Raw genomic sequence first — 24,444 nt, forward strand, 5'->3', positions numbered from 1 at the left:
CCCGCCGCGGCGGTGCAGGCCCTTGTTGACGGTCTCCTAGCAACTGCTCGGCCAATGGGAGCGGCGCTGGGGCGGGGGCACGCTGGGGCGGGGGGTTAACCCCGCGGGGCCCGCCGAGGGGCCGTAGCGGTGGCCGCGGCAGCTGCGGGGCGTGGAGCAGAGCTCAGCGAGGTGTAGTCGAACGCGCTCGGAGTCGCCTCCCTGCTCCTCCCCCGTCGCGTCGGCAGCAGCCACAGCAGGTGGTGCTACGCGGATGGGTGCGCGGGGCTCCTCCTCCTCCTCACCGGCGCCTCGGGAGGAGGGTTCCGCGGGGCTGCGTCCCGCCCGTGAGGCGCGGCGGGTAACGGGCGCTCTGCGGCCGTTGGAGAGGCACGCGCGGCCGGTGTGGGAGCGGGAGGTACCGGCGCCGCGCTGGGCTCTGCCCGCCCGTGTGGGAGCTCGGAGCGGGGCGGCCGAGGGGAGCGCCAGTTCCGCGGTCTGCGCTCGCCCGGGCCGGGGGAGGGCTGCGTGCCGTGGGGGAGCCTCTCCGGCCGCGGCGAGGCGGTGGGTCTTGACATGTGCTCCTCTTTACCAGGCTCTGGCTGATCGCAGGGACGAGGGAGAGCTAGGTTAGCGGCTTGGGTTTGCCGGGTGTCCCCCCGTTGGAAGGCCTAGCGATTTGTTGATCTCTGTGAAGCTACAAGCGGCAGATGCTCAAAGAGGTGAGAGGCATAAAGCTTTCTACTGCGTCAGTGAATTTATGACTGCTCGGATTGAGCTGGTAGTTGCACATGATGTTAGAGTAGAGGTTCCGTAAAGAATTTTGTCTTTTTTGTCTGTCTGTTTAAAAATATTTTTTCTTAAATGACAGCAAAGCCTATTTCAGTTTGACGGTTATATCACAGTGCAAGATCAGTTTGTAGTATTACTGCACTCCCTATTTATGTAGAGCACTCTGCTGCTTTCTGTGCTGTCAATGAAATAGTTACATAGGGCTCCATATGCCACAGAGGCATAGTAAGAATTTTAGGGCAATGATTTAAAATATAAGGCATGCAAAGTAAAATGTAAATGTATTAGGTAAATTTTGATAGTGAATTTAAGAGACCTAGAGACATGATTTAATTACATTGATGGAAATTTGAGAGTATAAGTATTTGGGGGCAAGATGGTTCATGGTTTTGTTTTGGGGTTTGTTTTTTTTTTTGTGAGAGGAGAAAGCAGTGATACTAATACGGAATCATAGAGTGGTTATCATTTGGACTTGAGAGAGCGTAGGAGACAGTAATAGGCTCATTGGGGCCAACATCTTATCTGGAAGTGCCTAGCAGCAGATGTTAAGAAAAAGATTGTAAGTATAGGTTGGTTGTACAGTGATGCTTTTATCCATATATCCTTCCAGTATACTGCAGTTTGGAGCTGAAGGATTTCTGAGTAGAAGTTGCATCTCTTTAAATTTAATAGCTGCTGATGGGTGTTTTTCAGTGAGTTGGAGACAGTTTATATATTTAGCATTCACAGCACCTCATGGTGATGTAAGTCCACAATTTAACTGTTTTATATGGAAAAAGGTCTTATTTTCCAGCTGTTGCACTGAATGCTTCATTTCGGTCTGCTTAACTTTTGTGTTAAAAGAAGCAATGAATAATTATTTTCTGTATGTTTGGCCTATTTCTCTAGCTGCTTCCTCTTCTTGCTGAAAAGTCATAGCTTATTAGTTTCTTGTGTGAAAGCATTGGTTGACCTTCTTGCACCATTTTCAGGTCTGTTCTATCTTTTATACAGGGAAGGGTGTACCAGCGTGTGGTATTTCAGCTGGGAAGGCTTAGTATTCATAGAGACATCATGGTGATCTCTTTCTGTTCTGTGTTCCAATGTTGTGTTAGCTGCTTTCCAGAGGACTAATCATAATGGCCCTGGGATCTCTTCCTGCATGATAATACCTAACTGGGGCTGTTGGTTTAAGTAGCTAGCAAAGTTGTCTTTTTCATTGTGTTTGTGCTTATGAACATGGAATTTCAGCTGCTGATTTTTTATTTTTTTTTCATCCATTTGCTTAGTATGGGGACAACCTTCTGCAGTTCTTGTCACTCAATCTGGTTTTATTTTTCTGAATAACTCTGTATACTACATGAGCTTTCTCTTGTACCCGTGCATCACCTTTTTTAATTTACTGAACAGCAGAGATGCCTGCATAGACCCCTCTGTCTCTTTGGGACTTGCAGATTATATACTTTCATACCTTCTCCTTGCCCTTCTTTTACTTATTGCTACACCTTGCCCTTCCCCATCCATAATTGGTCATTAATAAATCCCCTAACATCCTAGTTTAAGAGCTTTTGGTAGGAACACTGTGAAAAGCTTTTTGGAAACTCTGTTATGCTGTCTTGCCCAGGTATGTTAGCTTGTTCTTTCTGCCAGAGCACTGTGGCAGATGTGCTAGTGTGTGTTCCTTCCAGAGCAGGTATGCTGACACTTCACCAGTGCTATTTGCTTGCAGTTACCAAGTCTGTTCTGTGACACTTCTGTTTTGCTCAACACAAACCTAGAATTTACACAAGAACCTTTCCTTTAATTCCCTGGCAATCTTTAGAGAAATTAGTTACAGCTACCATCTTCCATTCTATGCCTAATTTAATCTACAGGTTATATGCTACTGAAACTTGAGTTTTGTAATCTCTGAGATCTGGAATACTAGTTCGGGCTCTGTCCAGTAAGTATTAAAAACTTTAGGAACTAAGGTTGTGGTTTGTTGGTTATTGTTTGTGGGGCTTTTTTGTTTGTTTTGGGGTTTTTCCTTTTAAAAACTCATCTGCTTGCAGAGACCACCAAGCTTTAAAGTTTGTCTAAAGTTGATCCTGGGAAGAGGAACAGGAACCACAGAAGACAGTTCCTGAGGTTTTCCTCTTAGGAAGCAGAATGTTCTGCTCCAGCTACATGTAGTAAGTGGTTTGTAAATGCAAACAGAGGAATGCAGTTCTGAATATTAACAAAAATAGTGCTATTGTTTAGTAATAAGGAAATGCTAAATGTTAGTTCAAAATGGGGTAGGAATTTGGGAGCCAGATGAAACATTTCCATGTGTTTCAACTTTTTCAGTGATTGCATTAACAGGGTTTTAGTCATCTATGTATGTACAAGGTAGAGTTGAATCTTGAGGTAGTCGATCAAAATATGTTCCTTGTAACCTGAGTATTTGAGGCAAAGACCACGACAGGACGGTCATTGAGCATTGGATTTTATCAGATGTGAGAGTATATTTTTTGTGTGGTTATATGTGCTGAGAAGATCAAATAAGACTATTTGCTTAAAAGGTTGGTTTGTTTGGAGTTGTGGGTTTTTTTTGTTTGTTTTTGTTTGCTTTGTAAGTAAAACAGAAATGTAGTTGGGATTTTCTGAGTATGATATGCTCAGAATAAAGCAGAGACTTAATATCCACAGGCTGCATGGTTTGACTTGCCTTTTCACATTACTTTTGGCAATATGAGAAGTTTAGCTGGAAATGTGAGATTGCTGAAAGTTCCCATAGAATGTGGGTGAGTGGAGGGACTCCCCCACCCTCATTTTGCAGTTAATAGAATAATAATGAAATTGCCACAGTCTTTCAAATGTGGGAGGAAAGATCCAGGGTCTTGCTTTGATTCCAAGACCCATCATTAAAATTATAATGTTAAATAAAGGTCACTAAAAGTGTAATAGATTTTTAGAGGAAGGCATTCTTTCAACTATAGTTGTCACTGGATATGATAAGCATATTTTAGTGCTAAATGTAAACCGTTCTTAAAACAGCTGTAGAGAGAGTGAATGTCAAAACTCTAGGGAGGAAATGTATGGACTTTCATGGTGATCACATGAATTAAAACAAGTATATGTCTTATGGCCTTATCAGGGGTATATCTGTAAACCTACAATGTCATGACTGGAGTATACCCTAAACTTGCATAGACTGATGCGTCATTGTGTCTATCCAGATAAAAGCCATCTATGTGGCATCAGTGGATTACTAGACAAATATGAAAACTTTAAGCAGATTCACAGCTCTTTTGGGGATATAATTTTTAGTAGAAGGAATCATATTGCCCTTTAAGTAAATGCTGAGTACACCACCTCCCACTCCCAAATTTTCCAAGTTGAGACATATACATGTGTCAACTTGTAGTAGTATTTGAAATATGCAGAGAAGGAATGTTTGACAGTTTCTGATTGATACTGACTTTTTAAACTTTATTCCAAGACATTGCAATATCGGGGGCAGGTAGAAACCACCTCTCTAAAAATTGTCTTTCCCTATCCTCTCTGCCTTGGGGGGTGAAAAGTTTTCTGGGTTACCAGATACTGCATTTCCCATTTGTGTCACACCCTGTGTAGGTTCCAGATGACCAGATGGTGTAACATGATCACAGCACAGTGCTGTGACAAGGGATTCTCTTCTGATTGTCTGAATGAGTTTTACAAACCCAGTTACAACTACTCCTTTTCAAGTTCAAGCATGATATCAAGAAACTCTTCAGTATGCTTCATTGTGTAAAGTGTATAATCCTACTTCTTACTGTTAGTGATACTTGAGTTGTGATATGGTCTAAACTCAGGCTTACTTAATCAGATTTCTGTCTGGAATCTTGGTACATTCATTGTCAACCCCTCCCCTGTCCCCCAAACCAGAAACCAGTAATTTTAAGAACAGCTCCTTTCAGCTCTCTGGGTTTGTGAAATGTACTATTTTTGAAGTTTAATCTACACTTGTTCTTGAAAAGAAAGATGTATTTGTTAGTGAATCACGTAGGAGTTTGGAATGGTTCCTGTAGGCTTGTGTCAAAAAATTCCCCAGGTGTCTTTCTAAGAATCAAGTTCTGGTATGCTATTACCATGACATTTTTTTTTTTTTTTTTTTTTTTGTTTTGGGGTTGGGGGTTGTGGAGGGGGGATGGTTTTTGTATTTCACTTGTTCCAACGAGCACTTGAATGCCTTGATTTGATTACTGCTTCCTTGGTGTGAATCAAGCTTTCTGATTTTACTGGAAGTACTTTGGGGAGGCCTCTGTTTGGGTGGTTTTTTTGTTTGGGTGGGGTTTTTTTGTGTGTGGTTTTTTGTTTTTTTTTTTTTTTTTTGTGTTTCGTTGGTTTTTAGATTTCTATTAGATTTTTTTTTTGACATTAGTATGAGATGGTGGGAAAGCGCTTCCTGCTGTGTGTTTTGTCAACCCGGATTTGAGGAGAGGAAAAAACAAACAAAACAACACAAAACCCTCAAACAAAACCACCCCACAAAAACCCCCCACAAAGCCTTACTGGTTTTGTTTGAGTAAAGTTTTTCTGTGTTAACTAAGATAGCCTCAGAGATCCCTAAAGTACTGCTCAATTTTATGTATTTTCTTCTTCCATAATTTCACAAAATACTGCTTCAGAGTAATGCGCTTTCTTCTTCTACATGAATATATTGCCTGGTATATTATGGTGGTTAAAGAGAGTGCTGTAGTGTACGAAAGGTTTGGAGTCCCTTCTGAATACAGTGTATCTAAATTAATTCTGTATCCACGCTGTCTTCATCAGGAATGCTCATCTTCAGCTCTTGCATGCTTCAGTGAGGCTATATTGAGCTGTGTTGCTACAGAGGAACTGCCTAAGCTGAGAAGGAAAGGTAACTGGTGTATCTTAATCGCTAGACAGCTTTAGAGGTCATTGCTAAGGTCCTGAACTGGCAGTAGAAGCCATGTGGAACTGATGAGATGATGTTGGCATGGGACTAAATGCTTGTAGTATTCCCTTTTGCATCTGACATGGGATTGTCTTGTTCTGCACATCTGAGTTTAATTTGAAATACAGTATATAAAGATGATTCAAGTACAGAATGCTGACTGCTCTCTGCAGTGGTTAGTGCTTCAAAGCTACTGCGCTTGTTTGACACAGAACATTTGAGGTACTTAAGGTAGTGGTTTGACAGTTGAAGAAAGCTTGACTTTGGCACTTCCAAATATAAAAAAGAAATTGTTGAGGGTGGCTTTTAATCTGATGTATTAAAAAACACTGTGCAGTGTACTGCAGATGGTCTTTTCAAGACAAAATGCTCTAGAGCTTTCACGGTTGCTTGATGTGAGAAGAATGTAGCTGCATTATCTGGTCTTTATTGTACTGCCTGCATGTTCTTGCTTACTCTGTCTTTACTAGACAAAGCCTGCGTTTGTGTGTTAATTTTCTTTGTCCTCTTGTTGGTATACCTAGAAACAGCATGTCGCTTGAGAGTAATCTTGGTAAAGCATCTGAATGAATCTGCATGTGGCTTGCAGGGTTCAACTTTAGTCCAGGTGTGGGAATGCAGTAATTCTTTAGTTCTGTTTCTACTTCCAGTCGAACATTGTTTGGTGTGATAGATGCTGTGTCAGAATAGTATTGTCAATGTAGAGAGGCCTGTGGATTGGTAATACTGTATGTTGAGGGAATCTGGGTGATAAGATCTCATAATGGGCATGCAGTCTATTAAAGAATAAAAGCCTGTTTGTTTGAAAGTTACAGCATATCTGAAGTGTGAGTAGTATTTTTGTGGGCTTTCAACAGTCCTTAATGGAATTTGTGTCTTGAGTTTCTCAACAATCTTTTGAAATACCTTATTAGAATGCAGGATTGTGATGTCAGTAATGAGAATATACTTGTAGTTTAATTTGTGGCCTTTTTCCCTTACATTTGCAGGCTTCTCTGATGGATCCAACAGAAATGAAACTAACATGTAAGATGTGTGTTCTCTTAATCCATAGTTTGAGTTTCAATTCCATTTTTAAAAGCACAGTTGTTTTGGATGGGTGTAAAAAACCAAACACCACCAGCCTACCACTACCCCATCCCACTCTTCCTCCACCCTCGCCACCCCCCCCCAAAAAAGGCAAAAAAAAAAAAAAAAAAAAAAAAAAAAACAAACCCCACAACAAACCAACCCATGACAAAACCCCCACAAACAACAAAACAAATGAACAAAAACAAACCCAAACCACCCCACAAAAGAACAAGCAAAAAACCTGACAAAACCCCCAGAAAAAATGTGATTGCCTTGCAGATTTCTGCTGTGAAGTCAGTTCTTGTCTTTAGAATCTGAACAGGGGGTGAAAAAATCAAGAAATGTGCATAAATGAATTAGGGCAGAGAGCAGAAAAATCCATTTCTAAAGGACAGCCACTAGATTGTTGCATTGACTGTTCTCTTGGTGCTTTAACATGTACTTTCTGATATGTAGTTTAGTAATTCCTGCAAGCTTTCAACTCCTCTAAGGAACAAATGCTTACCTTTTTTCCAGCTTATGAACCTGGAAAAATATCTAGCTGCTTATTTTCTAGTACTGAGCATTCTGTAACATGTCTGTACACCTGTATGATCTCTTAAAAGCTTTGGTGTTACTTTGGGTCCTGGGTTCTGCACTTTAAAATGTTGATAAGGTTCTCACTGTCTCTGTTTTCAAGAGACCTTATGAGTAACAGAGCACACTTTTTTTTTTTTTTTTTTTTTCCCCCCCTCTCCCTTTCCTTTCTGTTCCCTTCCCCAGGTAATAACTTTTTCCAGAGTGATAAAAATACAAGGTTTTGGTGTCAGAAAGTTAGCTTATCCAGAGTGTGTTTATTGGAATGTTAGTGGGAGGCTAGGGGAAAACATCCCTATACTCTAGAAGCCTACAGAGTCCATCTAAAACTGATGTCAGAATTTGTTCCAAAGTGTTAATTGAAAAAAAGGGGTCCTTCTTTCCTGTTAGGTGAAAAGTTTGTTTCCCTAAAGTATCATTGTTCACATAACAGCTGATGGCTTGTGCTGTCCAAGTCTTAAGCATCCAAGCTGGATTTTAAGTTTCCAGCGGTGTGGTAACTCTAATGCTATTATGTGCCACCTTACTGTGCAGTGGAGGTAGGGTGAGGGGACAGTCTGTTCTTTCTTATGACTGTGTGGCTTTCCTTTGGTAAGGCTTCTCCTATTTGTGTTCTTCAACAATTTTGGAGATTCTTCAGAAAAGAAAGGCAGGGAAAGGCAATATGGTATCATAGAATAAACCCAGTGTATAAGCTAAGTTAAATTTAAATGGTTAAATACCTATTAGAAGTTCATTTGTGCTCTCTCTGTCAATATATCTTCTCTTTATTATCCTTCTATTTAAGTAATAATCCCACTCACACAGATTTATGTTAAAACTTCACGTAAGTTTACCTTAATAAAATTGCTTCCTAGCCATGTGGCAGGAAAATATTTAATATTTGGCTTGCTGTGTTTCCTCTGATGTACATCATCAGGAGTAACTGATACAGTGTGAATCTTTATTTTCATGTGTGCATGGTATTCTAGCTTTAGTTAATGGCTTACAAGACTTAGTTAAGTTTAAGGCTAAATATAGATAAATGCATCATTTTTACAGTGTAATATTTGCTGTACTTACTGTGTTCCAAATGTTGTGTGAAGAAGTAGAAAAATTTCTTGTGGCTCAAGTCCAGTAGTCACTCCTTATGCCTGCTTTAATCTTCTAGCTGTATTAGCTGCTATTGTTAATCTAAAAGGCTCTTGCTATTTTAGGAGATGCCTACGTAACACGCATTGCCAGCAATTGTACTAAATACTTCACTGCTGAACCAGTTGCTCAGGTACCCTGCCTGTCTTTGTTGCTATGGGAGACTGGAAGACTATTACTGTGCCAGTGCTGTCATCAGGTAAACTGGTAATATTTTGAGTTTATTGGATTTGTTATCTTTACTGGTGGTGATATAGCACCTAAAAGCGATTGGAGTTTTGTGCATGACATTTGACTAGTTAAACAGACTATTAAATAATATGTAGTACTTACAGTGCTTTGTTTTGGTTTGTGTCTGTACAGATATACCACTGTAAAATACTGTCCTTAACATATATATATATGAAGATTCTAAGACTTTTCACTTTTTTTTTTTTTTTAATTGTGGATTGTTAAATGTGTAGTTCTAAGTGACAGTCTAAGCTCTAGAATTGTAAATTTCTGTAAATAAGAATTTGGGTGGTAAGGGATTTGACTTTGTGTGTCCTAAACTATTAGCCCTGACTTGTTTTTTAATGTTTTTAACTTTTAGATAGCACAACTATTTTTCAATATACCTCAGATAAAAGTATATCTCCTCCAAGTATGAACTCACAAGTGCTACGTTTGTCACTGCCTTCATCCAAAAGCGTGCACGGCTTTTTCAGTGCCTTCTGCACAGAAGAGAATATTGAACAGAGTGTGTCCTATCTTGATAGGGTAAGTCAGTTCTTGCTGTTTATTGGAGGTTGTGTGAAGGTGACATTAAATCGATTGTGGTAGTATAGATTCACTGGATTAAGAAGGCTTCTTTCTTGATGCTCAGAAGCTGAAGTTGGTGAGAAATAGGATTTTCTGGGGAGATGGTGTGGGAATATAGGAAAAGAGTCATATCGAATTGCACCTGATACTGTTTCTCTCTTTTGGAGAATTGTGGAAGATTGTTGCAGTTATTTACTCTCCACCCCCCTTGTCTTTTACCAGGAATTGACAACACTGGGCTTTCCCTCTATTTATGCGGAGTCCAAAGGAAAAGAATTAAACCTAATATCTATCATAAATTGCATGAATGAATTGCTTGTACTGCAGCACAAGAACCTTCGAGCTCAGGAAGAAGTAGAAATGCAGCATCTGAAACTGGGTAGTGATATGGATCACTTGCAAAACTGCTATGCTAAATTAAAGGTAAACCCGAGATAATTCCACAATTATTATGCAGCACTTCTGTTTAACAGATACTAACATTCTTAACAGTGAGTGCTTTTTTGTTTTTGTTCTCCCCAGTACTAATCTGGAGTGGTATTTTAATGTGCAATTTGGGTTGTTTTTTGGAAGTATTTTTTCCAGTTAAAAATTCTGTAAGGTTAATGAAATATGAATGGGAGAACTGAAAACTTCTTTAGAATTCTGGGCTCTTTAATCAAGGAAGAGAGGAGACTGTTTGGATTAGAAGTGTTAATGCATGCCGTGGGTGAAAATGTTAAACAGTTCAGGTCATACCATTCAGTACCACTTAAAAGGATTATGCTCAGCTCTGAAAGTTGATTTTCAAATATAATTGTAACCAGTAAAACTATAGTTAGCATTTCTATTGTGTCACAGTGTTGTCAGTCTTTCTCTGTATCTGTAGCTTTTTTTGTGTGTGGGAGAGGTCTTTTGTTGCTGTTGGATTCCTTGGATAGCCAAATACAAAGTCTCTTCTTAAGAATTGCTCAGAAGCTGTTGTTGAGCCTGAAGTTACTAAACTTCATTGTATCACAAGACAAATACATGCACAAGACAAATCACTGTGGAAGTTTAGATGCTACTTCTTGGGCACTTGATGTGCAGTCATATTAGTGTTATCTTTCCCTTGATCCTGTCAAGAAAATAAAAACCATCAGCACATGTTTTGGAGCCTTTCAGGCTTGTTTTTCACTGGGGCTGGCCAGCACTATGTCCCTCACAAATACTGCTGTAGGTTCTCAAAATCATAGTAGTCTTGCTGAGGTAGGTCTTCCATGTAGAAGCATTTCTGTCTGATGTTAAAAGTAATGTGTAACTGCACTCAATTTCTATACAAATACTATCTAATGTTGGCTTCTGGAACACTCCAGTTACTTTCCCTAGACAAATGGCATTAAGGTGATGGTGTTGGGAAGGGAACCTTGTTAGTACTACTTCAATCCCAGGGCATTTAATTTAGCTGTCAGCTTGTAAGGTTTCTTGTGTAAATTCTTCTAGATACCATGCAGCAATCCTCTTGAGTTACACTATTTTGTTACCTGTATTCCAGTGTGGTTTGCTTAGAAATTCTTGTTGCTTGAATATCTCTACGCATTCATAACTCACCATACATACAAAGAAAAAGAGCTTGTGTGTAGTGTTTGGCTCTGTCAAAGTTGACATTTTCAGGTTTGAGTTATGTATTTGCGGAGAAATGTCTAAAATGCTAGTTACTCATAATGTGTTATAATAAGATCACCTCTCTAGCTTTACTCTATATATGTGAAATAGCTCAGTTGTTTTGCTGTGGTCACAGGCTACGTATCTGTGTTAATTGTTCTCTTGATTATTCAACAGAAATACTCCAGTAAAACTGTAGTCCCAAGTTCATACAGGTTGCTTAGTATCTGCCTCACTCTCCCAGTATAGAAATGCTTACAGAATCCCAACTTAATGAAAATTAATAACTATATAAGATAATTCCTGTTTAAATACCAAGCCAAATCTTTGTTTCTTGTGAGCAGGAGTGTTACTTGTACTGGAGAATCATACTTCTTGCTCCAGAAAATAGAACTAACTTGTCATTGAGGCTGCAAGATCATACCCAAAACATCAGAGAGAAACTTAAAGTGAGGTGGTTTGGTAGTCTGGTTTGTATGTTTTGTTGGGGTTTTTTGTTCAAAGATTTGTGTTTTGTTGGGTTGTTTTTGTTTTGGGTTTTTTTTTGGGGGGGGGGTGTTTGTTAATCCTTTGCTATTAATTCTTACTGATACTGAACTATCAACATCCTTTTTCTAGGAACAGTTGGAGTTATCTAAAAGGGAAATAGTTGGACTGCAAGAAAGAGACAGACAACTGCAAAGCAAGAACAGAAATTTGCACCAGTTACTTAAAAATGAAAAGGATGAAGTGAGTTGTCCTGTACATTAACACAAGTCACTACCTAGATACTCAGTAATATATTTTTATTGCAGTGAGCCTTGTAATTGTTCACGTTGAATTCTTATTTAGTTGGTAAATGTCTTTCACCAAAGTGAAATTGGCATGTTACATATGGGTAAATAAGCTCTGTAAGGGATAGGTCCAAGTTATAATAATAGCAGAGAGTACTGCAGAAATGCATATGTGTCGTTTTCTGAGGCTTTCTGTACTTCTGAGCATAGCTTTATCTTAGATGTTTAAAAGAAGAACCAAGATCAGAAGACACTTTGAAATCCAAGATGCTGTTTTAGTTTGGGATTTGTTTCCAGTGTGCTTACCTCCCTCCCATTCCTGCCCCCGTACCTTCTCCCTATTCTTTACATGGCTCCTAAGTTTCTGTGAGTGTTCTCTGTGATCATAAACCTATTCATAGTTAGTGATCACAGCAGTATCTGTATATAGTGAACATTCTAAAGTTACAGCTTAGAATATTCAATGTAGTGTATGTTTGTAAGCTTTAAACTGACAAGGGTGGGAGGGAAGGAGGGGAAAAAGTACAAACCTAAAAAACAAAACCCAAAACCCAACCCCAGGTATTGATAGTACAGGCCAAGCATTTGCTTTATGATATGTTTTAATGTCCTTTTAGACCAAATGGAATAGTCTGTCTTCCAGCATCCTGCTGCCCAGCAGATTAGTAATTCACTATTTTTAGTGTAAACCTAACAAGCATACTTTAGAGTAAAACTAGATCCTGAACATTATTTACTGAAAGCAAGAATATGCCTTTCTCTGCTCTGTTCAATAAAGGCATTAAAGGAGTTTGTGAATTGCCAGAACATGAGTTCAGTTGTACTTCAGAGGAACTGTAGTATTATAATATGTTGCTTGTGATGTTGGTTTCTGCAGAAAAGACACCAAATCCCCTGAGAAGTCTGAAGTCAGAATCCATGGGTTGGGAGAGTTTTTCTAATTCCATTTGTCACTTCCTTTCACCAGAAATACGGTTTAATTAGAAGTATCATTTTGCTTCTTGTGTTTCAGTTTTCTGAATAAACCTATTGTAGTTATGCTTTAGTTGAACAAACACAGTTTTTGTGGGGTTGCTTTTAGGTACAGAAATTACAGAACATAATCTCAAGCAGAGCTACACAGTACAATCATGATATGAAGAGGAAAGAAAGAGAATATAACAAATTAAAGGAACGCTTACATCAATTAGTCATGAACAAAAAGGACAAAAAGATAGGTAAGTAGCTCTGAATTTTACTACAGCAAACCAGCATATTCTATATGTTAAAAATGCTTAAATGTTCTGGGTATCTCTAAAGTCAATATGGCCTTCTTGTAGATTTTATTTAGATGTTGGAACGTTATGTAAAAGATGTATTATTTCATGCCAGCTGACTGCATTAAGGCTATCTTTTATATTGTTCCATAAGGTTGTTTATCAAGCACAAACCCAATGGAGATCTTTACAAAATGAAATGTTTTTTAACTAGGGAGAATTCTCTGGAATCAGTTCCTAAGACAGAGCTGTCTCTCCTCTAGTACTACTGCTGCTATCACAAGACCTTAGATAGTGTCATAAACATTGTATTATGCTTACCAGTTGCAATCAGGAAGGACTGCGGTATGAGCTTTTTTCCCCCTTAAGATACTACAGTCTGCTTATTTAAGGACAAGCTATGAGAAATTTTGGAGAGGAAGTAACACAAGACATATGTAGCACCTAGTGTTTTGTGAAATGAGGAGAATAGAAATCTCCTTTAGCATATGAATACTCATATGTTGTACTGCCTAAAAATTGTGTTCAAGGCATCAGTGCTATTTAACATGAGTATAGCTTTTTTGTGGTGTATTGCTGAAAATGGGCATCAGTGTTATGTAATAGGAAAAAAAAATCTGCACTTTTTGGTTCATATATCTGGCCTTAGAGTATCTATATCATCTATCTCTAGTGGAAGTCCTGTTCTTCCTGTCTTATCCTTCCTGCCAGCCCCAAAACACTTAGCTGTGTGTCAGCTGTAGTGCATGTTGTGTTTTAGTAAGCTGGTTTAGTTCACTAAACAGCAAGAAAACTATTCATGTTGTCGCCAAGCTGTTTTTCTGCTGGTTTAGTCTTCTGAAAGTGCTTGAGGGTAAGCTAAACAAGATTAGGGCACTGTAGCAGGAACACCTATTCTGGCTTCAGAAAGTCTTCACGTATCAGCTCAGTAATCTTTAGAAGCGTCACCCTGAGGTCAGCAAAATTTAGTCATGGCATGTTCTTGACTGCAGTTGGCTAGTAGTAGCTCAAGTATCAGTGAAGTCAAAATAACAGGTTTAAATCTAGTTACTGTTTGCTTGGACCACTCATCTGTAGTGTTGGGTTTGGGGTTTTATTTTCATGTTTTTTTTGCGTGGTGGTTGTGTTTGTGTGGTTGGTTGGTTGGTTTGTTCAAATGTGGAAAGAGAGGCTTGTTTATTTTGAGGAACATCTTGTAGGACATCAGGAAGTTGCTTACTCTAAACTGCAGGTGTGAGTGGCATTATTGGCAGAAGAGAGGTTAAAGTTGATAAATGACTGATGTAAAGGTTGAAATAGGGATGAAGGTATCATTAAGAGATGCATAAGAAAGTATAAAATGGGATGAGAATACATCCCTCCATGAATTTCCAAACACACAAATTTACTTTCTTTCCTTGGCTATCTTATTCAATTGCTTTAATCAGGGCAATGTGGTTTCATATGGGTCAGAAGATTGAGGGGAATATTTGGGTAATGTGGTCTCTTGACAATAACTACATGTAAATGCAAATAGGTAAATGTAATGTCATGTGAATGTTTATATATTTGCATGTTGTTCACGCTTTGAAATATCCTTTTCATTTGTAGCTATGGAAGTTCTAAATTATGTTGGTAGAGCTGATGGGAAGAGAGGTGCATGGAGGACTGATAAGACAGAAGCCAGGTAGTTGTCTTAGAACAACATTAATTGAAGTGTATGTTATGGCTGTTATGTTGTTACTGTAAGATTTCTTCCTCCAGAAATGAAGAAGAAATGTACAAAGTTCTATTAAGCGATTATGAACAACGCCAGAAACAGCTTTTAGTGGAAAATGCTGAGCTGAAAAAAGTTCTTCAGCAAATGAAGAAAGATATTATTTCACTTCTCCCACCACAGAAACAGAAACTTAAAGAAAGGTCTGAAGATGGTCCAGTAAGTATTCTTCAGTTAAAATTAAATCTGTGTGGTGGTTTAGTGCTGGAGTAATTTTACCATTATAAAAAATAAAGTAAAAGTAAACTTGTTCACTGTGGCTTGCACATCAGTTTAAACAAATCATCACTTAAACAAGCAACCTACTGTCTGTTAACAATACCCAGTGTATTCTTCCCAGTCAGTCAATGGAAAGCTTCAAAGTATACTCCAAATGAATTGCAAATGCAGTAGCTACCTATATGTAGTTCTATATAATGATGCATTTTGGATTTTGCTTGCCTTCCATACGAAGATGTTGATGCTAGCTTTCAAGGTCTTTATGCAAAGAAACCAGGCTTCCCATAGGATTCCTGGGGGTGGAGGAGATATAATTAGGGTGTGCTCCTATATGGATTAGAGTAGTTGTTGGTTTCTTTTACGGAGCTGCTGGTAAATTCAAGGCAAAGGTTTTGTGGGTTGTTTTGGGTTTTTTGTTTGTTTGTTTCTTTATTTGCAGGTTTTAAGTATTTCTTTGTTTACAGAATGCTTTTGGGGTTTTTTGGGGGGGTGGTTTTTTGGGTTTTTTTGGGGGATTTTTTTTTTTTTTGGGGTGGTGTTTTTGGGTGGGTTTTTTTTTTTTTTAATGGAACTGTGTAGGGCACATTCATTGTTTATGAGAGGTTGTTCATGCATTTTGCTGATACCCTGCTAGAAGTTGCAGTTATGTTTTGATGTCAGAGTGAAGTGGGGAATAATCTAGAAAGGTAACTGGGCTTTTACTTTGCTAAGTCCCTGAGCATAGAAAAAGAGTTGAAATACAGCAAACATGCATAAAGACTAGAGTCTAAGGATCACTCAAGATTGATGTACTAGTAATAGGATATTAAAAGACTATGGATACTCTACAGAACAAAGTATGAAGCATTTTATATTACAGCAAATAGGACATGTTCATAAGTAAGAATATGTGTAGATAGAGCCTTTCAGAGTGTGCTCTTTCTGTGAGATCTAGTGCTTGCTGTTTGAGAAGGTCCACTGTCCTGCTCAAGGTCCTTATGAACTTGTGCATTGAAACAAGCTTGAGGGGAAAAACTGGGACTTAATGCTCTGAAATTAATCACTGATTAGACAAGTATCTGCTAACTGTTGTAGCATTAATGGGCTACTATGATTTTGTACTTCCCATCCAATTTTTCTTACCTACTTGTAGGTAAAGGGGATTGTATAGAATGGTTTAGATGCTTAAGAAGAGTGAAGTATTCATGCCAGGTATTCGAATGACTATAGCTTTTCAGTTTAAACCTACCAAATTGACCTGAGCTAGTCTTCTCTTTGCCATTTAGACTTTCATATACTAGCTCTTCACTATAGCATTCAGGTTTGATGTTTGAACTGTATCGAAAAATGGAAGTGGGAGAGGGAGGTGCTAGTTCCACTACCTTCAGTGTGGTGGGTTGGTTGGTTGGTTGGGGTTTTTTCATCGTGGAGAAAAATAAGCCAGGGACAAATTATTTAATTCTCAGCAGGAGAAAATCTTTGTCTTTAAATCCTGTTCATGCTGCATAGTGAGTTTATGGGCAGCTACTGCTTGACAGCAGAACTCAGCAGTCTGAACCTCTCCTAGCTTGAAGATATCTGAGAGTAAGTCTAGCTGGGTAATACACTCCCTCTGTGGTGGGATTCTGGGGACTGCCAGGTCACTTCTGTCTCTTCAGCATTATGCTGGCAGGGAACTGAACTCCCTGAGAGTCACGTTTCCCTGGATGGAAGAATCATTCCTGTATATAAGGGTCTTCCTCCATTTAGTAAATTAAATCCATATACATATTTAAATTAATGACTGCATGTATTTGAAGTAGTGGAGTGGTTTGCAGCTTCTTGTTTCTGCATCTGCAGGTGCTGTCAGACTTGGAAGAAGATATTGGAGAGTTAAATAAAGAGAATATGTGGGAATTGTCTTGTGAAACTGTGCGAGAGCAGCTTACCAACAGCATTAGAAAACAATGGAGAATGTTGAAAAATCATGTTGAAAAGCTAGATAACCAAGGTGATGTTTAACTGTATTACATTTTCATGTACAATACTACTTAAAATTCCATTTGGTATCGTGCTCTTAAGACTTATTGTCTAAGCTAAAATGGAAGGAACTACCTGGTAGCTTTTCTGAAAGGGCTTGTGATTTGTAATTTTTCTGTGTGAATTTTAATTGTAGGGAAGCAATTGCATACCAAGCCTGTTGTTATGAGAAAGGACGTGATTATATTTTGACACAGTAAACTTCAACTTTACGAAGAAATAATTGTTTTTCTTTTGAAAGTACATGCCCTGTAGTACAGTTTGTTGCCTTTCCCCTGCTTTTTTGGATGTTCAAGTAATGCAGATGTAATAATTTGAAGTAATTGGATACAAAATATGTAAATCTGTTTTAGGAGTCTAGGCTTGCCATAACCATACCTCTGAGGCTTCCTCTGGCATTCTAAAGTGAACTGGCTGCTGGTATGGTGATGGACCCTCCTTGTTTCCAGCTGTTAAACAGCATTAAAAGACAGCTAAAAATATATAAAATTCTTTCCTAGTATTATTTTCCCATGCAAGCGAATGCTGCTGCTATCACAGGGATATCTGCAGTCAAGAATAAGACTGAGAAGGTCACACATGCAGTTGCAAAGAAGAGCAGATGGTCTATGAGAATACACTTATGCCATAGAAAGGATATTAAGAACACTTTTTTGAGCAATACTTGATTTGGTATAGCTAACTGAAAAAATAGTTGTAAACAGCAGGAAAAATGTTTTAAGTATTTGCGATTTTCTTGGAGTCACCTTTTGGGTTTTTTTTTTTTTTTTTTTAATCTATAGAAATGACCATAGTGTAGTCCTCCAGGATTTAATTCATGTTCAAACACTGACATCAGGGGATTGAAATTTGGCTTATTACAATCACTGTGATAGCTATGCATGAAACTAAAGCAGTATGTAATTACACAAAATACATTTTATTCTTCTCTAAGTCACTCCCTTACTGGGATGAAAATGTGCTCGTGATGTTTGTTAGCTCCTTTTCTCCTTCACAGGACTTGAAGGAAAAGGCTATCTTTTTATATCTGTGATAAATATAGTTGCTATCATATTTTTATGAACACACAAGCCGTTCAAAAGCAGGCTTGGAAGAATAGGCTAACAGCATGTTACTGAAAAGAAATCTTCACTTGTTTTCTTTTAAATAACTACTGAAACAAGTGAGGGGGCTTGTATGACACTTATTGCAGTGCAGATGCTTGGTTTTCCTTTGGAGGTGTGAAATGACTGTTTTCATTGCTATTTTTTTTCTGAACTGGATTTTGTGCATAGCTATGTGTGTAGCATGAGTTCTGGATATCATCTCCAGTAGTGCTTTTGAACACACTGTATATCTATTTGTCTTTCAGGATGAAACAAATAGTCTAAAATCTTTTGGTATTTCTGTAAGTCCCTGATACAAGGGATTTTTGTCGTTTTGGTTTTTTTTAATTTTAAGTAGCTTTCTTTTCTTCCCCTTAGTATCACGTGTACATTCAGGAGCTTTGAATGAAAAAGATGTCATTTCAAGGGAAGACCATGAGATGGAAACTGAAAAGCTAGAGTTGGAGATTCAGCAGTGTAAAGAAATGATTAAAACTCAACAACAGCTTTTACAGGTAGCAGACTTAAATATTTATTTTTCTCAACTGAATCTAAGCTGCTCTTCTAATTTGTCACTTTTCTCACCTCTGAGCCTTTCTCCTTTTTTTTTTTTTTTTTTTTTTTAATAATGCATCTAAAATAAAACATCGTAATGGTTAGTCTGAGTATAGGTGTGCTAGTGGTTTGTTTAGTAGTTTAAAGAGCTTGTAATACTGGTAGGAATAATTTGGGGGGATAAAGGTGAGGAAGGCTGATGAGGTCAGCTGACTGAATGGGGATATTCTCCTTTGCCATCTGGAACTCTGCCCCCACCAGCCACCAACTTGATACTTACTACATTGTTTCTATTTTAAACTTCAGTCATTTTTCTTTATACAACTGAAAACCTGTGGAAATAACTGCTCTTCTTAACAGTCATGTCCAAATCTATGTTTGTGTCTCTGCTTTATATCTGCAGCAGCAGCTCATGTGTCCATGTGATGATGACACCACTCTGTTACTACAGGACTGCTATTTACTGGAAGAAAGAGAGCGTCTTCAGGAAGAATGGAGACTATTTCGAGAACAAAGAAAGAATTTTGAGAAGGAACGAAGAAGTTTTACGGAAGCTGCTATTAGATTAGGACTCGAGGTATTAAATAGTGGAAAGGTGTTAGAAAAGGAAACACCTATGGAAGATGAGTCATGATTTTTAAGTGGTTTTACTACTATACACACCAAAGCGCAGCCATCCAACAATATCTGTTTGCAAACGTTTGTAGAGAAAGATCATTTCCATACTGTATAAAACACATCTTTAGTCATTGTAGGAGATCATTCTGTTGGCATTAAAAAAAAAAAAAACCCAACAAAAAAAACCCAACCCAAAAACCCCACAAAAAACAAAACAAAACAAAAAAAAACCCCACCCCAAAATGTGGGGCTTTTTGTGTACTAGAAAATACAGTTGCTGCAATTGGAGTGACTAATTTTTTGTTTCAGCTTTTGCAATATATAAGTACTTCCAAAAAACAGTCCACTTAATCACAAAATCCTTTAGTAGATGATGCTTAAGCTTGATTTCCTACAAAAGCAAGGTCTATGCAAATTTCAATCAGATGTGGCTGCAGGGTTGAATTCTCAAAGGTACTTGATTCCTGAACTTTTGACTAAACCAGTGACTGTTGCAGAAACGCGAAGTAATTGTTGCCTTTTCCTTAGGGTTATCTGTTCTGTTCTTGTAGTGAAGTTGGCCAGTAAGCATATGTACTGGAAGGTGGCTGGGGGAGATGTGTCTCTAAATGGGTGTTCTTTGGCACAGCCAACAGTTAAGGGCTGAGTACGTGAGAGGGCTTACAAGTTTAGCAGGGAAAGGAAGTTGTGATGATGTGTGTGGTCGTGAAACTATGATCATACAGATATTGAAGGAAAAAAGAAATGGACCTTAGATTTACTACTTAGAGAACTGCTTGCTTTGACATGCAGAGCAAAGAGTTGGAGTGGGTTGCTATTTAAAATTTATAAAACTGTGGATTCAGTTGGTCAGATGAAAGCAGTACTGTTCACCTAATTTCTCAAGGTTAGGACTAGAATGAACTCATAGAACCTGTTTTACTGATGTTTTTTTGAGATGAAATAGCTTGTTGCTTGATTCTAGAGCCATTGGATCTTTTGGAGTTTGTCTTTTGCCATTATTTTCCTTTTTTGTGCTCAATGACTGGGAAAGAAAACAACCCCTTTCTGCCCCAGTTTCAAATGGAAATAATCAGTGCTATTTTCAACATCACTTTTATCTACTGAGGAAAAGGCTCAGGGTTGAGGTTTAAGCAGTAATCCTTACTGGCAGCTGCTCAGAAATGAGGGCTACCTCCAAGAGGTAGTGCTATGCTGAAGGGGAAGGGGAGCATAGGAGGCAGTGATAGGAGATAGTGTCGCTGGAGTGGAGAACAGTAAAATGAAAGGATTAGTCAGCCCTCAGTGAAACAAACCATGGGAGTTGGCTTGAAAATAAATACCTTCTCAGCTAATCCTTGTTGGATTCAAAAGCTTGTTCACATGACTGTAATTCTATGTTAAACTGCTGTCTCTCCTTAATTACATGGACATGTTACAACTTTTTCTTTTTTAGCTGAAATAGCATCTATGTGGAGTAAGCTTGTTCCTGTGGTTGTAAGTGTAAACTGTCATCTCTTTTCTTAGAGAAAGGCATTTGAAGAAGATAGAGGAGCATGGCTGAAGCAACAGTTCTTAAGTATTTCTACTGATTACAAGCACTCTGAAAATGCGGCAACTCCAAGTGCCTTCTTAGGAAGCAAGTATTTGGTTCAAACTATGTTCTTGTAATGTGTTTCTTTTCTCCCTTCGCCCCTCTCCCCCCTTCATTCAGTTAGAAGATGCAAATATGAATGAAACTATTAAAAAAAAAAAAAACAAAAAAAAAAAAAAAAAAAACAAAAAAACAAAAAAAAAACAAAACAACCCAAAAAAGCCAAACAAAACCTGCCCAAGGCAAATTTTACCATGTATCTGTGCCTCTGTCTGTTAGGGTAACTGGTGGTTCAAGATCTCCTTTTAAAAAGGGAATCGTGATAACTCCTTCCCTGATAATTTACTTATATAATGATTTTGTATTTGCGAGGCGATCTGGTGAGTGTCAAGTACCTGACAGTACAGCTGTTAAGAACAGGGAACTTTTAGAATTACGAACTTAAATTGAATGTAAGCATATTAGTTGCCAAGGCAGTTGAAGAGATCATGACGTATAGAGATCTATATAGACGAGAAACAAGTTTTGGGAACAAGAACATTATAATGTGGAGGTGGCAGCATTAATTATTTGAGATGAAGTAATATTAAACATGCATACATATTCAGTAAGAAAAGAATCCTTTGGAAAAAGAAATAGCACAAAGAGCGTAATGATAACAAATTTGAACAATAACCAGTTTTAAGATTTGTATCTCCATAAAGGAGTAATTTCAGAAAAAAAAAATGAAAATATGGCTACATGATGTATAGTTTGGAATATTTATTGAAAGTATTTCTTTTCTTTCTTTCAAATTGGTAAGCTCATTTCCCATGCCCTCATTCCTGAATATGCACATGCAGCGTTTGGTCTTCACCATTGAGTCTTCAATACTTTGTAAGGGCTGTGTGGTGGGATGAGACCAAAAAAAAAAGATAAAGGAATGGGAGAGGAAAAAGTAACAACAATCTGTTAAACAGACTCTTCTTGTGGCAGCCAACAATTAAAGATAAATGTGTGAAACATCTGTCAAGGAAAGATTGCTTGAATTAGTATTCTTGTTAGATAAACTAGCCTGTCTCATGTTCTGGGTTCTCCTTGCTTCTTCTCTGTGCAATTCTTTCCATAAGTATGAAATGATCTTCCACAGTAGAACTTTTTTTCAGAATAGAACTAAAATTGTTTGGCTGTTGCTCATGAAGAATGTCTTGATTTAGTGATCTGTGAGCAACTTCAGATCTGTTTAACATTCATTATATGTTAAAGCTTTTGATTTGCAACTGCCTTTTTCCAAATCCTGTTGTTTCTGGATGTATTTAATGTCACTTTATATTCTAAATGGTGTTCTTTGATCTTTTATAAATCCTAATATTAAGCTACTGGATAATAGTCATAAAAACAAAAATGTCTGCCACGCAGAGTCAAAACTTCATTTGGATATTATTCCACAGCTTATTAGAATTGTTTTCATGCTAAACTTTTGTTTTTCACAACGCTTGTCCAAAAGCTCTTAATTCTGTAGTGCTATGATGAATACTGCAGAATACACAACCATTCTATTTTTCCACTTCATATGAAAGCTTTGGAATCTAAATGTGAGGAAGAGTTAGCAGGGATTGATCTGTCCCTGCCCAGTTTGGCCATGTCTTTCCATCCACTTTAGTGATGGTTAAGTTCACATAAATGCTAAGGCATTTAACTTGGTGCTTTTACATCCCTTTTTTTTTTTCCTATACTCTGACAAGTTTGCATTTTTTCATGTTGGTGTTGACTACTGTATACATATGCTGGAAGAAACTTTACACTGAGTGGCTTTAAACTTGACTTCAATATGACTATGTGCAGTGATGTTGTGTATATAAATGCTTTACTTTCAAGTGGAATCCTAATCTGAACATAACTTCAGTAGCATTACGCGTGCTTATAAAACTTTATCACAGATCTGTAACAATGAGATTTAGTATTATAGACATGCTGTAAGATATTTGGTGTGTTTTTATAAAGTAGAACACCCAAAGAAGCGAGTCCTTCAAATGTTTTTGATTGCACTGTAGTTTAACTGTTGATACATATATCTCTTAGGTTCTGGCCAAGACAATCGATTAGTGAAATCTACATCTCAGCAAAGAAAACCTCACTGTATGTTGGGTGGTCCTGTTTCAGCAGAACCTTGCCAGACATCTCAGTATATTGCACGTAACAGGTATCTGAAATGTTGGTTTTATAGTGCTAGACTTTACGTAGAGCACAGAGACTGAGTTGTGATAACTTAAGGAAAGCCTAATTTGAGATTTAGGATTGATACATAGCAAAATGTATTAAATATCATAAACCCATCTATTCTAGGCATAACTTATTTGCATTGTAACATTCTCTCTTTTTGTCTTCCCCCCCACCCCGCTTCCAGTTCTGCACTGAGAAAACCTGCTGGAGATAGCAAACCAAATCAGTGGCTGGAAAATGACAAAGAAGCTGAGTGATGCACAAAGTCGTGGGAAGACTCTGGAGTTGGCACTCTGCTATGTAGAAACTTGCACATAGAACAACGGCCTTAGACTTCCTAGGGTTGCCTGCTGGGTTTTTTGTTGGAGATTGGTTCATAAACTTATCATTCTAAAGTGAAACAATGCTGTGAGTTTGATCGTTCTTCTAGAGGATTATGTGGTGATCTGAATTGTGGTGTGTATGTGTGTGCACATGGCTTTTTATTTTTTAGACCATTTTTGCTTCATTTTCTTGCAACTCTGAAAGAAGATAATTTAAAATATATAAAAGCTTTGATATTTTTTTAGTAACAAAGCTCTGATTCTGTGAATGAAGCAATAGTCTGACACTTTGACTGTAACACAATATCGGATCCTAGTGTTCCCTTTCATCACAGGCAGAGACAGCACTTTTAGAAGTTGTTTAATTATTGGAAACCTTCATTTATGTCTCAAGTGTAACTGGCATTAAAACTTCTTTTGCCTCAACTTGAATGTACAGTATACTGTAGATTTTTAACAAAACAGGTTCTATATTTATTGTGTGATTTGAAAATACCTCTTTGATATTTCAGATGACTTAAAGTGCAAAATCTTTATATATTTGTAAATAGACAAAGTGATTATGCTGAGAAACCATGAAATGAAACACATGCATACATAGTATTTTACATGGCATTTTAAATTGTTTTATAGTGATACTGAGTTTACAGATGCATTAGGACTTTCAGTGGTTCAGTGAGGAACCAAATTATTTCAAATGTGAACAATAAACGTGCAATTTTATTCTAAGAAACCCTGGTTCTCTCTTTTGTATGCACTGAGCTATCATGGGTGTCAAGCTGTATACTGACAACAAATCTGATGCTGGTTTGGGATTTTGTTAGTTTTTCCTTTTAATTGACTCCAGAATTTTTATTTTTATTTTTGTTGTGACCTTTGGGAAATCTGTTTCATTTGTAATAAAAATAGCCAAGTAGAGATAAGATGTTTCCAAGTCTCCTTCACCTGGCTCCATGCATGCAGTTTTTCCTTGCCCATTACGAATCATACTTGTATTTGGGTTTTCATGTACCTTTTGAATGCATGTGTATAGCTCTGCTTTTGGAAGATGCCTAAGAAACATGCCTTTCTTTACGGTCATAGGAAGGAAATTAACTCTGGAGCTTAGAATCCTTTGCTGAAAACACATTTCTGCTCTGCCTGTTATCTTCAGAATTAGATGTAATGGAGTGATTGGGCCACCTGAAGAAATAGCAATAGAGTAACACAG

The 24,444-nt window shown here is 37.9% G+C and overlaps 1 protein-coding gene across 1 annotated transcript; it reads left to right on the forward strand.

Moving 5' to 3' along the window:
* Positions 1–254: 254 nt before the first annotated feature.
* On the forward strand, positions 255–23,967 carry SSX2IP (SSX family member 2 interacting protein). The gene is made up of 16 exons (XM_030495248.1): positions 255–397; positions 575–701; positions 2,802–6,700; positions 8,518–8,651; positions 9,045–9,211; positions 9,476–9,676; positions 11,495–11,605; positions 12,731–12,866; positions 14,496–14,571; positions 14,649–14,820; positions 16,699–16,849; positions 18,342–18,478; positions 18,922–19,095; positions 20,643–20,754; positions 22,771–22,891; positions 23,096–23,967. Exons 4-16 carry the CDS (start codon positions 8,609–8,611, stop codon positions 23,166–23,168), a joined length of 1,674 nt encoding a protein of 557 aa, XP_030351108.1. The 5' UTR covers positions 255–397; positions 575–701; positions 2,802–6,700; positions 8,518–8,608; the 3' UTR covers positions 23,169–23,967.
* The last annotated feature ends 477 nt before the right edge of the window (positions 23,968–24,444 follow it).

Source organism: Strigops habroptila, chromosome 8, assembly GCF_004027225.2.
Source record: "Strigops habroptila isolate Jane chromosome 8, bStrHab1.2.pri, whole genome shotgun sequence".
Classification (NCBI taxonomy): Eukaryota; Metazoa; Chordata; class Aves; order Psittaciformes; family Psittacidae; genus Strigops; species Strigops habroptila.

Excerpts from the sequence above, each read along its gene's own strand:
- SSX2IP (XM_030495248.1), top strand. The coding sequence starts at position 8,609 with ATGGGAGACTGGAAGACTATTACTGTGCCAGTGCTGTCATCAG. Across the intron at positions 11,606-12,730 it reads TTAAAAATGAAAAGGATGAA|GTACAGAAATTACAGAACAT; the intron begins GTGAGTTGTCCT and ends GGTTGCTTTTAG. Across the intron at positions 22,892-23,095 it reads CAGTATATTGCACGTAACAG|TTCTGCACTGAGAAAACCTG; the intron begins GTATCTGAAATG and ends CCCCGCTTCCAG.